This window comes from Pristis pectinata, chromosome 3 (genome assembly GCF_009764475.1).
Source record: "Pristis pectinata isolate sPriPec2 chromosome 3, sPriPec2.1.pri, whole genome shotgun sequence".
Classification (NCBI taxonomy): domain Eukaryota; kingdom Metazoa; phylum Chordata; class Chondrichthyes; order Rhinopristiformes; family Pristidae; genus Pristis; species Pristis pectinata.
In genome coordinates, this window is record NC_067407.1 from 95,870,205 (window position 1) to 95,885,302 (window position 15,098).

General features: G+C 38.7%; 1 protein-coding gene across 4 annotated transcripts in view; it reads right to left on the minus strand.

Annotated features, from left to right (window-relative positions):
- Nucleotides 1–15,098, minus strand: part of arid1b (AT rich interactive domain 1B (SWI1-like)) — a 349,190-nt gene that overhangs the window by 103,083 nt on the left and 231,009 nt on the right. For all 4 annotated transcript variants that reach the window (XM_052011358.1, XM_052011361.1, XM_052011359.1 and 1 more), the window contains exons 5-6: nucleotides 10,624–10,864; nucleotides 1,368–1,457 (exon numbers count right to left, since the gene is read on the minus strand). In XM_052011358.1, coding sequence (XP_051867318.1) covers nucleotides 1,368–1,457; nucleotides 10,624–10,864 — 331 coding nt within the window. The remainder of the gene's footprint in view (nucleotides 1–1,367; nucleotides 1,458–10,623; nucleotides 10,865–15,098) is intronic.

A 15,098-nucleotide genomic window follows, 5' to 3' on the forward strand; every position in this document is an offset into this window, starting at 1 on the left:
TAAAAACATTTTTAGGATCTGCACCAGCTGCTGTAGTTCCATTAATATTTCAAAATACATATAAATACTGTTTAAGAAAAAATAGAGGTGAAACTCCAACCTCATTGTCCTCTGTCAATTCAAAATACATATAAATACTGTTTAAGAAAAAATAGAGGTGAAACTCCAACCTCATTGTCCTCTGTCAAAAGGCTGTAAGGCTGTGAGGATGTTCTGGATGAACATCTCAAGGAACAGCATCTCAACAAAAATTTACCTCCCCCCAGAAGAGGTGGAAGAGAAATAAAAGTCAGCTTTAACTTTTAACACTGTCAAAGTGTTAACAATTTCATTTCTCAGTGAGCTATCATATTTTATCATATTCAGATTATAACTCTTTTGGTAAAGAAAGCAAGCTTCACTACGACTCATGGCCCAAGTCAAAGGTGAAAAGGATCAGCACCTGCACTCTAAGCAAAGCACATATAAGTGGAGACTCGATGCATTACGCCTCGTTCAGAAAGATTTACCACAATGTGCACTTGCATGGAATTTTAACAGGAAAACCAAAGCAGAAACTGGAATTGGTCGAAGTGGATCAAACAGTAACTTTGAATACATAAGTGAGGATAGAAAAATGTCAGGCTTTGAGGGAAAGGGTCATGGTTTTGATCTGGAGCTAGTGAAGAGGTGATAGGCTCAATGGTCTCCCTGCTTTAAGATTCTACAAATTTATAAATTTTCTCAAATTGATTACGTTTACATTTTCTGAGGCTGAAATGGCAAGAGAACTTGACAGGGTGACAAAATTCTAAATTTTATTCTAGACACAAGGACTAGATAAAATTGTCAATTGTGCAACCGTGGCCAAGAATGAAAAACAAAGATGCAAACTGTTTGAATCATCAACAGAATGTCCTTTGAACAGTTAACTTTTCTTTAATTCTATGTTCAGCCTCACAAATATTCAAACATCAAGCATGATACAACAATAATACAATTTAAGAATAAGGATTTCGAAAGCAAGTCCTCTCACAGAGAATCATCAGGTGTAGTAGCTGTTCCTGCACAGACAAACCGATGATTAACTTGTTACAAGAATTTCAATTTCAGACTCTAAATCAAATTTCTACTTTACATCATAATTTCCTAATTGGTGCACTCAACGATGATTAATCAAGTTCTGCTAATTTATTTGAAAATTAGTTAAATATTTTAACAAATAATTTTCCAAAGAGGTAGTTTGTCAAATGTACATACTTCATAAAATAAGTTGTAAGTCAAGTTATGCCCAAAATTAAATTAAAGCACACGCACTGACAATATTGCTTAACTTATTCAACTTGATTCATAGATCACACAGAAATGAAGTTATTGAAATTACAAACCTCTATCCTGTGACATTGGTGACTGGTTCATGGCCGGATGAGAGCTAGCATCTGATTGGCTATTGGGAGGCTGAGCTGGCATTTGATTTCCTGCATTGTGGAAGAGCATTTTAGTTTATCAGCAGAAGAATTAAGTAAATCTGTAAGTTACTGGTTCGAGCTTTCTAGGATGCTTCATTATAGAGCAAGCATACTGCAATTTATTTCTTTGGTTTCCTGTTTTGGAAGAAACCTTTTTTTTCCTGAAATCACACAGACTGGGATATGAAGTTTGAACAGAAATCACTATTTGCATAAAAACAGATCCATCACTATTTAGCTGGTAGAATCAGAAATCAAATAACATAGCAAGAAATGAGGACCAAATAAGCAGAATATCAGCACTTTATAGAAAAGACAAGAAATTTCCTATATACTGCAATTTAGGATGGTCTGAAGGCAGTGACAGAAAAACAGATGAGAGCGAGAAAAGTGGGATGTGTTAAAAAAACGTTCCCATCCAAAAACAGACATTGCGAAATAATGGCTCCACAGATGTTTTCTGAAATGTCATCATTCTTTATATGTAAATCTAGACACTTTTATTTTGCAGTGATAAAGAGCAAATACCTGCAGACAAGGGGCACTAAAGCCATCAACAACCACCTAACCACAAGCATGCTAAAATCAACTCGCTCATTTAATTTTCTTGATCTTTATAGCCAAGTTTAATAATGTCACCAATTAGGCATACCACAACTACAGTACTTGTTCAAGAAATATAACAAGCTTATCCTTTTTTGTTCTGCTCTGTCACAGAGCTACAACTACAATTGATTGATCATCAGACCAAATTTGGTCATGAGCAATAAAGATTGGTAAAAAGTTGAAATGAAGAATTTTAATGGGAGTGATTAACATCAATGTGGTATCTTTAGTTGATCCCTGATGCCACCTAATGATGTAATTCCTGGTGTTTACTTAAAATCTATGACTCTGCTTGTAATACCATGATATCACTTGTAATGAGCATCACACACAAAATGCCAGAGAAACTCAGCAGGTCAGGCAGCATCTATGGAGGGGAATAAACAGTCTACATTTCCGGTCAAGACCCTTCATCCGGACTGGAGAGAAAGAGGGCAGAAGCCAGAATAAAAAGCCGAGGGAGGGGGAGGAGGAGGAGCACAAGCTGGCAGGTGATAGGTGAGAGGGGGAAAGTAGGTGGGTGGGGGAGGGGGAGATGAAAGGGAATGATGTGAGAAGCTAGGTGATAGGTGGAAGAGGCAAAGGGCTGGAGAAGGAGGAATCCAATAGGAGAGGACAGTAGACCATAGAATAAAGGAAAGGATGTGGGAAGCCAGAGGGAGGTGATGCTGTGGTTCTGATGTTAATCATTGGTAAAGTTGGTAACAAAAGGTACATCAAGTGATATAACCAAGGTACAAACAACAACCTGGATGCATCCCTCCATGATCTCGCTATACGAGACAGCCCATGGGATATACTGCTAAGTTTAGCACTGATGTTCAGTTCAGCATTTTGTAGATGTTACCCAATTCTTACCACTGGTCTACTCATTCTGGAGCAAAATGCAGTGAATGCTGGAGATCTAATATAAAATGTTGGAAAGACCCAGCAAATCAGGCAACATTTACAAAACAAGCTGACTTGTCACATTTGAATGGAAGATTATAAATCTGAAACATTAACACTGCTGTTAATAATTGACCTGGACTTGATATGAAAGGTGTGAAACTCAGTAACATAGCAAAAAGCAAGGAGAATTATAACATGCTGGACTAATGAACCAGAGGAAATACTATATATATATATACACACACATACATACACACACAGACACGTGTAAAATTTTAATAAGGGGTAGAGGAGAAGTGTACATTCACAACTCTGAAGGTGGAAAGAGGCTTATGTATTCATGGCTTTATAAACAGAAGTATACAGTACAAAAAATTATGTGAAACATATATAAAACATGAATTGAGCATTATTGGAGGTTTACATTGAGATCTGCAAAGGATTTCAAGGCCACAGTGAAGTTACAGATGAAATCTATGAGACAGCATCATGGATGACAGCCCAATATAAGAGACAAGAGAAAATGGGACAGATTTCTTTACAGCAGATAAGGTTAAGAGAAGAGAATTAATGGGGACACAGAATATCTTCAAGGATTTTTATGGAGTAAATAAGGACAAGCTATTTCCCTTGCAAAATTGATTGGAAATTGGAAACCAGAAGACAGGGATTTAATGCAAGTTGCAAGAATATTATAAAAGACATGAAAAAATAAAATCAACAAAAAATGCTGTACACACTCAGCAGGTCAGGAAGAAAAATGAAGTATTAACTGTTTCTCTCAATGCAGATGCTGCCAGACCCAAGTATTTCCACCATTTCCTATTTTTATTACAGATTTCCAACATCTGCAGGTTTTTATTTTTCAACTACTGAGAAAATAATATGTTAAGCAGCAGTTTGTTGTCTGAAATGCACTGCCTGAAAGCGTAGTGAAAGCAAATTTTCAAAGGGGGTTTGGATGAATACTTGAAAGAGAAACATTTGTTTGGATATGGGGAAAGAACAAGGGAGTGGAATTTAATTGTACAGCTTTTGCACAGAGCAAGATGAGCTATGAATGGTATAAGATGATACGAAGGCTTCCTTGCATGATGTAACCATCGATTTCTATTCTTCTCTTCTTCTTAAGCAGTCCCTTGGAATCCAGGATGACTTTCTTCCACACCAGTATTATGGGTGATGAGATGGCTCAATGAGGCCAATGTGGGAACCACAGACTGTTCCACAAAAGGGGCCCGCTGTCGGAACGGGTGCATGTGTAGCTGATGTGGTGGCACAGTCCTTCCACAGCTTCCACAGGGTGTCTGTGTGCTCACTATGTATGCCCTCTATATGTGCCCTCAAGGTTCTCAATACCATTCTGAATCTCCTCCTCCACTTTGAGTGGTCATGGGCCCAGGGCTCCCAGGAGACAGTGGGGATGTTGCTCTTCTGCAGGGAAGCTTTGAGCACATCCTCGAATCTTCTTCTCTATCTGTCTGGTAATCTCCTCCATTGGGGGGGGGGGGGGGGGGTGGTATAATCTGATGGCTGTCATTCTCTACCCTGCTGTGTGGCTCTATCACCATGCAACATGACGTCATTTCAGAACAGATTAAGCAGCTTGAATATCCGTATGGCACTGAGGCTCGTCATTAGTTGCAGAACTGGATTCCAATTCATAATTTCATAGCCAGGCACGTTCCTCATTGTCAATTTCATCAAGTCAGTGGCTTAACAAGGACCATAGAAATTCATACGAAGAGTAGCAATGGGTGAACATCAGAATCTAGTAAAGCTACAATTGATGCAGATGATATAAAAAAGGATAAGAAATAGCATCTCTTCATACATGCTGCTCATGTGCTAATGGCAGTGTTCATGGTTTCTCATCAATGGACAGAATTCTAGAGTTTTTAGTTAACATTTTTACAATTTTAGTCTGTGAGGAATGAGTTTCAGACATCAGCCTCTTAGAATTTAACAGCTTATTTTTCATTGTTTGAGCTGTCCATATCTTACATGTTTAGGATAGTGTCTCTTTTTTTTTAAAAAGAGGCCAGCATCTCAGCGAATTGGAAGTCAATGGACTGAATATCACAGCTGAAATATATTTCATGAGTATCCAACTTTAAGTGAGAACTCTGAAACAGATCATGTGCCCTGAATAACCAGATATGTAGAAAATACCATCAGATGCTCGAGCTCAAGCAGCGAGTTTCAGGGCTTGATGAATAGCTGAAGGCATTGCCCTGTACCCCAGAGCCCAGCTTTCTCAAGTGTATTTTCCAAGTGGCAGTCACACACTGCCATAGAAAATGCAGCAGATGACAGTAAGAGTGACTATCAAACAAGTTATAAGGAAGACCCAGGTATTTTCAGTTTTGAAAACTGGGTAACTTGATAACTGCTTGAATGAGTCCAGTCGGAATCAAACTCCGGGGTGGTTACATCATACACAGAAAACAAGGGGAACTGCAGCAATCACAGGTGGTTGCATAGTTATTAACATAGTAGGCAGTTACTTCAATAACTGCTACCAATCTCCTGAATATTCTGCTGCACCTCTGGTCCAGGTGCAGGACATTCTGCAATGAGAACAATGGAAACATTGACTTGGAAGGTAAAAGCATCAGAGGTTCTTTTGGTGAAGTTTCAAGAAATGGTGTTGAAGTTTTGTTGAGATTATTACCTCTTTTAAAATGCTGGTTGGAGAGATGGTACAGGTTAATATTTTATCTGGAGAAGAAATGCAGGAGGGAAGATTACAGATTGTTGAGGCATTGGGATCATTTCTCGGGAAAGGGCCAATTGCACAAGATGAACACACTGCATCCAAATAGAACTGGGACCGATGACCTTGCTAAAAAGTTGTTAAATACTTTGAGCAGGGGATAAATTATTGTGGGAGTGAAAGGGGAGCTAGAAAACATCAGAGTGGAACAGCAATGAGATCAGAAGAATATATACCAGTAAAATTGGAACAATTGTAAATATGAAAAAAGCAGTTTTGCAGAAGACATTAAATTTATGCATTTCAGTACCCACAGTGTTACAGTGGTGACAAATTGCCATATGGGAGTATAGTGTGGTTACATTCATACAATAACATGGCTAACACAAGGTCAGGAATGGCTCTTAATATTCCTGGTTACCAAGTAACAAAGAATAATGGAAAAGCAAAAAGAGGAGCCATTAGTTGCATTCATTAAAGATGGTATTACATAATAAGATAAAAAGGATATTTGAGATGATTGTAGGTTTGAATCTATTTGGGTTATTCAGGAAGAGTGGAGAAGCTGCAACAAAGCTGGGAGTTTGCTTCCAAGATATAAACTTCCAATATAGATAAGTAAATTTGTTCGCCAATTTCTAAGTGCAACACAGAGTAAAGGAAGATCCACTAGTCGTGATCCAAAAAGGACTGGAATGGAAGTTTTGCTACAGGATCATAAGCAGCTTGGGGCAAAATTGAAAAGCAGAACCACAAGGAAGTGACAATCTCCAGATGTGCATCTCGGCAACATGCAAAGTGGCAGAGGGTAAAGGAGAATAGAAAAGTAAATGTGTAGCTCAAACGCTGGTGTCGGAAAATGGGTTCTAATTCATGGTCAGTGGCCCCAGTACTGGGGAGAGAGAGAAATGTAGAACTGTTACATTGGGATGGGCTTCATTTGAACTCTGCTGGGACAGTGTCCTGGTGAAATACATAATAGGGTCATAGACAAGGCTTTAAACTGATTGGGGGGGGGGGGGTAGGGGAAAGAGTTCTTTTGAAAAGAAGTTCATAAAACTAAAAGAAATGTGAGAGCAGTGGCAAGGAAATGGAGAATGGGGCAGAAAACATCAGCAAAATTGTGCAACAGAAAGTGAATCTACGATAAGTCAAAATTGTAAAGTCAAAATTTAAAGCTCTTTATCTGCACCTCGTGCAACAATCTATCACTGCTCATCTGCTGACCTTTCTTTAGCTTATTTTTCCAGTTCACTCTAGACAACTCTTCCTTCATAAATTTGTAACATGTGGCATTTGTAATAAGATACATAAAGTGACTTACACAAATGAGTTTGACAATATGCTGTAACAGAAACATGGTAGCAGGTTGACCAGGACTAGGAAGTCAATATTCCAGGTCATTAAATGCTCTAAAAGAATAGGCAAAAAAAGACAAGTGTGATGCTGAATGGTGATTACAAATGCAATGGATGATTTAGGTGGAAATAAAGAACAGTAAGGGGAAAGAAGACACAGATGTGACTTGTCAATGGGCCCCCAAAATCTTGCGTTTTGACAGGACAAAGCACAAATCAGGAAATATAAAAGGCATATAAACTGCAATTATCATGGGTGATTTTAAACTGCATAATGATTGGACTAAACTATTGTTGAGGAGAAAGGAAAACACATTGGAAACATTGGTAGAGTAGTCAGATACCTTCATCAAGAATGCCCAACTCAAGGTGAACCAAAATTAACAGAAATTTCTTTTGCCCATAAATGTTGTGGGGAACCCAGTAACAGTGCTGAACTTTTCAAATAGGCTGTAAAATGAAAGGAAACCTCCACGTATTTATTTTTACAAATACAAGCTCTTCTTCTAAACCCTCTGCTATGAAGTAATGTCAACAAAAGCTACAGGTTGTAGCATAAACAACAAGATAACTCTGGTGTGGCTTTTGAAAGCACTAAACATCAGAGAAAAACGCCATTAACTTTTTGTGAAGCTAATAAATTGAAACTTTTCCTTGGTCAAAGCATTTTTGTTGTGCGAATGGTTGGGCATCAAACATTCCTTTGTGGGGCAATTCATGGTCATGAACATCACAAGATCACAAGACAAAGGAGCAGAAGTAGACAATTCAGCCCATTGAATCTGCTCCGCCACTTCACCACGAGCTAAACTATTCTCCCATCTAGCCCCAGTTCCCAGCCTTTTCCCCATATCCCTTGATACCCTGACTAATTAGATATCTATCTCTTCCTTAAACACCCCCAATGTTCGGGCCTCCACAGCTGTATGTGGCAAAGAATTCCATAAATCCACAACCCTCTGGCTAAAGAAATTTCTCCTCATCTCTGTTTTAAATGGGTACCCTCTAATTCTAAGACTGTGCCCTCTTGTCCTGGACTCACCCACCAAGGGAAACAACTTAGCCACATCTACTCTGTTCAAATATGGTACAGTTAAAAGGAATGGTTTGGTCAATCAAGCTGTCACAGGTGTGTTTCTTGGATTATAAAATAAGGAAACTTTAGGACAAAACGCTGGTAATGTGCAAAGGAAATGTGGACAGAGTTCATTATCTGTACAGAGTCAGAGAGAGGTGCATGTGAGTGTATACACCATAGGTTACAGTTGAGAGTTAAAGCTGTTTAAAAGTACAGAATCTGAAAGTCATAATGGAGTACAATAGAGTATTTTACATTAGATTTTTAGTCATTTCACAAAACATCTTATGCAATATTACTTCTGTATTTGTACTAACATTATCTTATTTGTTCAGATTTAATGAACTTTTTTAAACAAGTAGCAAGGTCTGAGTTGTGCTGCACTATGGACCTTGACTGGATTTCCCCCACCTGGATGGATTCAGGCCAATCTCAGTGGACAGGGGTGAGCCAGCTTCGCCAGATGTGATGGACATCATGAAACTGGGTCAATGGAAAGGAGTTCTTGCAGGAAACAGGGTGGATGGACATGCAGTCCGTGGGCTTGTGTAGGACACTTTACACTAAACTATTTCATAAAATGTAGATGGAGAAGCTCAGAAAGAAAAGTCAGTTAAGAACCAGGTGAAAGAAAAAATGGCAAAAATTGGTGGCAGAGGTGAATACACTTTCAAGCTCTATATGAGAGCAGGAAGTAGCAGTGGTATTGCCATTGATATACCAGAAAAAGAGGTGAGGGAGTGGGCCTGGGTAGGGGTGAAACAAGGATGTTCCACATTTCCCACAGGAAGACATAATTTGGCTGCATCCAGGTTCCCACAGCTAAATCTTTAATTTGACTTGTGTGTGGAGTTTAATAAATGGACTCTCATTTCTATTGCAGGACTTGCTCGAACATCAGGTAAAACATTACACATAAGGTTTATAAATTAATCGTTTCATTTAAAATTAAAAGCTAACTGGGGGGAAAATCAAGTAAATCTACTAGAATGTTATAATAAATATCAAATAAAATCTGCGAAGATATTTTTATGACAAAAAGTTGAGAAATAATTCTAATGTAGCATTGGTAATGCATACATTTTTTATGATCTTATAATAAACTCTCTGTAGATTCAAGACTTTTGCTCCTTTAAACTATCTGTACTCTTTCAGTTGGTATTAATTAATTGAGGCTGTTCTAAAAGAGCCTGATACAATAAAAAGCAGCAGAAATAATGGTCACAGTAACAGGCATTAAAATTTCAATGGATGCATTTTAGAAATAAAATAAAGAACTATGAATAATATTTTGCACAGAAAGGAGGAGAAAGGTGATCCTGGTATGCACATGATTAAATATTGCAGCATGAATGGGGAAGATCATAATAAAGGGAAGGTTTGGCTTTATACCTACAGGCCTTGAGTACAGAAGGAAGAGGACAATATTGAACTCACTTAAGACATCTTTGTGCCATGCTTGGAGTATCGAGCACCAATATTTGGCACCACAGTATTAGAAGGGTGAAAACAAGAGTGTAGATTTATTTGGTTATACCAGTGAACAACCAGTGATAGAGAACTGAAAAACTGGGATATTTTTTCCCCCCACGTCTGAAAAGATGAACAAATGACCTGTTAGAGGTCTTCAAGATTTTGATCATAACATAGCACAGTGATAGATTATTTCCCAGCACAAGACAAGATACTTACTGGGTTTAAGGTACATGTTTCCCCTGAAGATGATAATACATAATTTTGTTCTGAGAGAAAGTGTTGTTGAAACAGAGTTGATAAGGTCTTTTTTTTTGAAAGAAATCAGGTAGTTGCACGAAATCTCTCAAGCAAGAACGGGATTGGACAAGGAGATCATGTGGAACCATAGAACAATACAGCATAATACAGGCCCTTCGGCCCACCATGTTGTGCCAACCTTTAAACCACGCCTAAAATTATCTAACCCCTTCCTCCCACATATCCCCCTATTTTAAATTCCTCCATATGCTTACCTAACAATCTCTTGAACTCGACCACCGTACCTGCCTCCACCACTATCCCAGGTGGCGTGTTCCATGCACCAACCACTCTCTGGGTGAAAAACCTCCCTCTGATATCTCCCTTGAACTTCCCACCCATTACTTTAAAGCCATGCCCTCTTGTATTGAGCATTGGTGCCCTGGGAAAGAGGCACTGACTGTCCACTCTATCTATTCCTCTTAATATTCTGTACACCTCTATCATGTCTCCTCTCATCCTCCTTCTCTCAAAAGAGTAAAGCCCTAACTCCCTTAGTCTCTCCTCATAATCCATACTCTCCAATCCAGGCAACATCCTGACAAATCTCCTCTGCACCCTCTCCAACACTTCCACATCCTTCCTATAATGAGGCGACCAGAACTGGACACAGAATTCTAAGTGTGGTCTAACCAGAGTTTTGTAGAGCTGCATCAAAGTAATGTCACAAACTTCATGGGCCAAGTGGTCTGTGTGGTAACATTCTACAATTCTAGAACAGTAAGCAAAATGGAAAAGAAAATGTAAAGTTACCTGGTACACCTGCTGGGGACAGGGTCCCGGACCTGGATTGGTTACTTCCAACAGGAGAACCAACAGGAGAGGGAGAGGGTCCCCGAATGCCAGAGAGATGAGGGGAAGCATGGGGCGAGAAGGGAGATTGCGCAGGATTACTTTGTTCTCCTTGGCCACTCGAGGATCCTGAAGCACTAACTCCAGAACTTAAAGTTCCCTCTGTCCCCGTTGGTAGATCATCAATGGATCCAGACAAATCCTAGCAAAAAGAAAAAAAAGTCACAATTTAGTGTTTATCCACGTCATTATGCAATTATCCAATAATAGATACTAAATAAACAACATTAAGTTTTTTTTCCCCATTATTAATGAGTATTTACTGTTTTTCAGTAAGAAATAAGATTAGAATATTTTGCTGGCCACTGCCTTTACAGGTCAAACCACTGACATTACAGGTCAAACAATGATTATGCTAGAGTGAAACCATCACTGAACTTTGTGTTTCTAACATTTGTTAATATTGCCATCAATACAGAAATACATGGAATTAAAAGATCAATAGCAGCATGGATATAAAATTGGCTAAACAACAGGAAACAATAGCTACAAACCACTGGTTTTCAGAATGAAGGGGAGTGTGGAGTGGCAATTCTGTAGGGGTCAGTTTTAGAGCCATTTCTTTTCTTACTAAAATATTAGTTACTTGGACTTGGTTGTACAGGGCATAATTGCAAACAACACAAAACTTGTAGGCATAGTGAATTGTAAAGAGAATAGCAATAAAATTCAAGAGGATACAGACACGTTGGTTGAATAGTCAGGTATTTGGCAAATGAAATTTAATGCAGAAAAATGCAAGGTGTTACATTTTGCTGAGAAGGACAAGGAGAGGCAATAAGACTACAGAAAAAGAGGGGCTTTATAAAGAGAGGTATTGAGTACAGGAGCAAGGAACTTTGAACTACATTTATAAAACTACTCCATAACAAGTGAGAGTTGCAGTGGCAAAGCTAGTGGAGGTGCTGTCTGACAACGCCAGAAACCCCAATTCAATCCTGACCTCAGGTGGTATCTGTGAAGAATTTACATGTTCTCCTTGTGTCTGCATGGGTTTCCTTTGGGAACTCTAGTTTCCTCCTATATTCTATAGACGTGCAGGTTGGTAGATTAATTGCCTACTGTAAGTTACCCCTGGTGTGTTGGTGAGTGGTACAGTTGATGAGAATGTGGGAAGAATTTTGTTTTAAAAAATGGGTGGTTGACGGTTAGTGCAGACTCAGTGGGCCGAAAGGTCTATTCCAAGCTGTATCTCTCCATGCAGAAGAGATTTCACAGAATCATTCAGGGACAAAACACTTCAGTTGCAGACCAAAATAGAAGGCATTTTATTGGGGAATAAGGAAATGGTAGAAAAATTAAACCAATATTTTGAGAATCTTCACAGATATCACAGGAAACCTCACAAAATTAGAGAACTACAGGTCTAGAGTGAATGAGTTCAAATAATTTAGCTTCTGTACAAAATTAATATTAGAGAATGTAATAGGATTTAAAGCCAATAAATCCCCAGGACTTGATGACCTGGATCCAAGGGTTGTGAGTGTTGAGGTGGATGCACTAATTGTCACCTTCCAATAGATAGAATGTAGAACTGTTTACACAGATTGTAAGGTAGTAAATGTAACCCCACCAGCTCAGAAGGGACGGAAATATGGACCAATTAGCCTGACATCAGCATCAGACAGTACACAAGAATCAATTATTAAGAACAAATAGGATGAGGCAGAATCAATATAGATACTTGAAAAGAAAATCATGTTTGATATTGTGATATTTGTGCCAGACCTGCTGAGTTTCTCCAGCATTTTGTGTGATATTGTGCCAAATTGTGCCTGTACCTTGAGTTTAGCAGAATGCAGGTAATCACATTGAAATATACAAAATTCTTACAGGACTTGATAGAGGAGAAGCAGGAATAATGTTTCCCCCAGCCGGGGTGTCTAGAATTAGGAGTCACAGTAGGAAAATAAGGGGTCAGTCATTCAGGACATGGATGAAGATGTTTTTTCATCCAGGGCGGCAATAAACCTTTGAAATTCTCTACCCAAGAGAATTGTGGAGACTCCGTTATTGAAAGAGGGAGAGATTTTTACAGGAATCTGAGGTCATGGGGTGGCGAAGTGATGCTGCAGTGAAAGATCAAAAAGATCTTATTGAATGAAGGAGCAAACACAAAGTACCAAATACTTCTATTTCTAATGCTCTCAGAAGTTCAGGTCCTTGTCCTTGAAGCAGTGTAGCTTAAGAGGGGATCTTGCAGAGGTATTTAAAATTATGAAGGATCTAGACATTAGTTGGAGAGAGATTGTTCCCTTTGGTAGAAGCATCAAAACTCAAAAAGTGATGCTTCTGCCAAAGGGAACAGTTTCTCTCAGACTAATCTGTCTAGATCCTTCATAATTTTAAATACCTCTACAAGGTGGTGGCTTGGATCAGTAAAGCACTAAGAGGGAAATGAAAGCAGATTCAACTCTGGCATTCAACAGGGGACTGGAACAAAAATCATTTGCCACCTTAAGGGGAAAGGGAGCAGCTAGATTCCTCTTGCACACAGCCTGCATGAGCTGAATGGGCTGAACGACTTCCTTTATTTATGTAGCCTTTCTGTGATTTAATTGTGGAATCATATTTCATTGCATAGCTATTTCATTCATCTAATTCTCAAATACCAGCTCTTGGTGTATAGAGGATACTGAAGTTCGCATCTGACAGAATGCAATAGTATGTTATAATCTGCACTTGAAAGCAATTATAAGCACCAAGGAAAAATCCAATTAAACTCCGTTGCGAGTCAAAAAAGGCCAAAGTCCCAGAACAAATGAATTTCATGGAACAATGTTCACTTTTATTTACTGATGGCTAAATCTTGTGTCTCAATATATCTTGGAAAAGCAGGAGTTATGGGAAGACCCACAAGTGTAGTATTAGATAACTCCCAGCGTTCTACATTGTATCAGATATGTTGGACAATTGAAAAGCAAAGTATTGCAGATGCTAAAAATCTGAAAAACAAAAAAATGTATCAAAAGGCAACCTTCAACCGCCCCCCACCCCCGTGCCTTCATTATTCCAGTTGTGCTAAATATCTTACAAGCAAGGTGTGCTCTTCAAAGTTTTGTCCTACAACTAAATAATATTCCATAACTATTACCAGCTGTAAACAATATAGTATTGGACCTCTGGAAATGGAATAGGATCTACTTAATAGAACTGTACAGTGAACATGAGTATTGCTTGTGTAGCTTGTGAAATACTCATAAATCAGGCAATTCTGTTTGGATTCAAGTCATTTCCGATCAAGTCAGGCAGGCAACTAATACTTCACTTAATCCCTGCAGGGAGGAAAGGATGACAGGTCATAGGCATTTCCTTAGTGAATGCTTTTCAGGGATTTCCTCATAAACCTGATGTAACTCATTCACAGACAAGGTTCTCATATGACCTCTCCCTTGTCCTTCCTCCTCCCATGCACTGTATTGCATCAAACTAAGCAAGCACAGACAGGTTCAACAACTGCAGAAAGCTTTAACTTATTCTTTGTTACCTCTGACATTTGACACATTGTAAACATCACTTGTAGGATGCACAGGGCTCGAAAATTATGATTGAAGATTTATATTGCTTTACATTGCTTATTTCCAAAGGTTTTTTTTCTCCATTTTCCTTGAAATACCTCCAATATTTTTGGACCAGGCTAGATTTCTGTCAACAGCAAACTGAATCAAATTAATTACCACCGTGGCAGAATATTTTCATCGACAATGCTACCAACAAAATAGAACACTTCCAGTTTATCAGACCAATTTATGAATTTCCATAATCCATATAAATCTTTGACTTCAAATAGAACTGTGTGCATCCTACAAGTGATGTTTACAAATTTAAATTAACAGAAAGATATTTGGCACTAATGTTGCCAAATGTCAGTCATGACAAAGAATCAGAAGGTTCTTTGAAGATTTTTTTTCTTGTTAACAATCTGCATCCTGACCCAAGTCAATTTGTTGCTGCATTTGAGACTCCAGACCTTTTGCAAATCAAACCTTATTATGTGAAGGCAGTATTTATAAAGGGTTTTCAGTTGCATTTGCTCTGATTAATTACTGAAGGAATGATAATATGAACTCTGGGGAAGCCTGATGTTATCAGAATTTCACAACAGTAAAATATGTAAAAGTGCAAAGGAAATCCACATTTTCATTGCAAATAATTACTGTACAAAAGACCAAGGCTTACAAAATCGTCCTGATGCAGGGCTTCAACCTGAAACATCAACAATTTCTCCCCCCACCCCTCCCTGCCCCCATAGATGCTGTACAACCTGCTGAATTCCTCCAGCAGATTGTTCGTTCCTTCAAAATTACCGTCATGATGGAATGATCCGGGGAGTCTTCAACATTGACATTGGACTCTCTCTCGCTCCTGCCATCAGG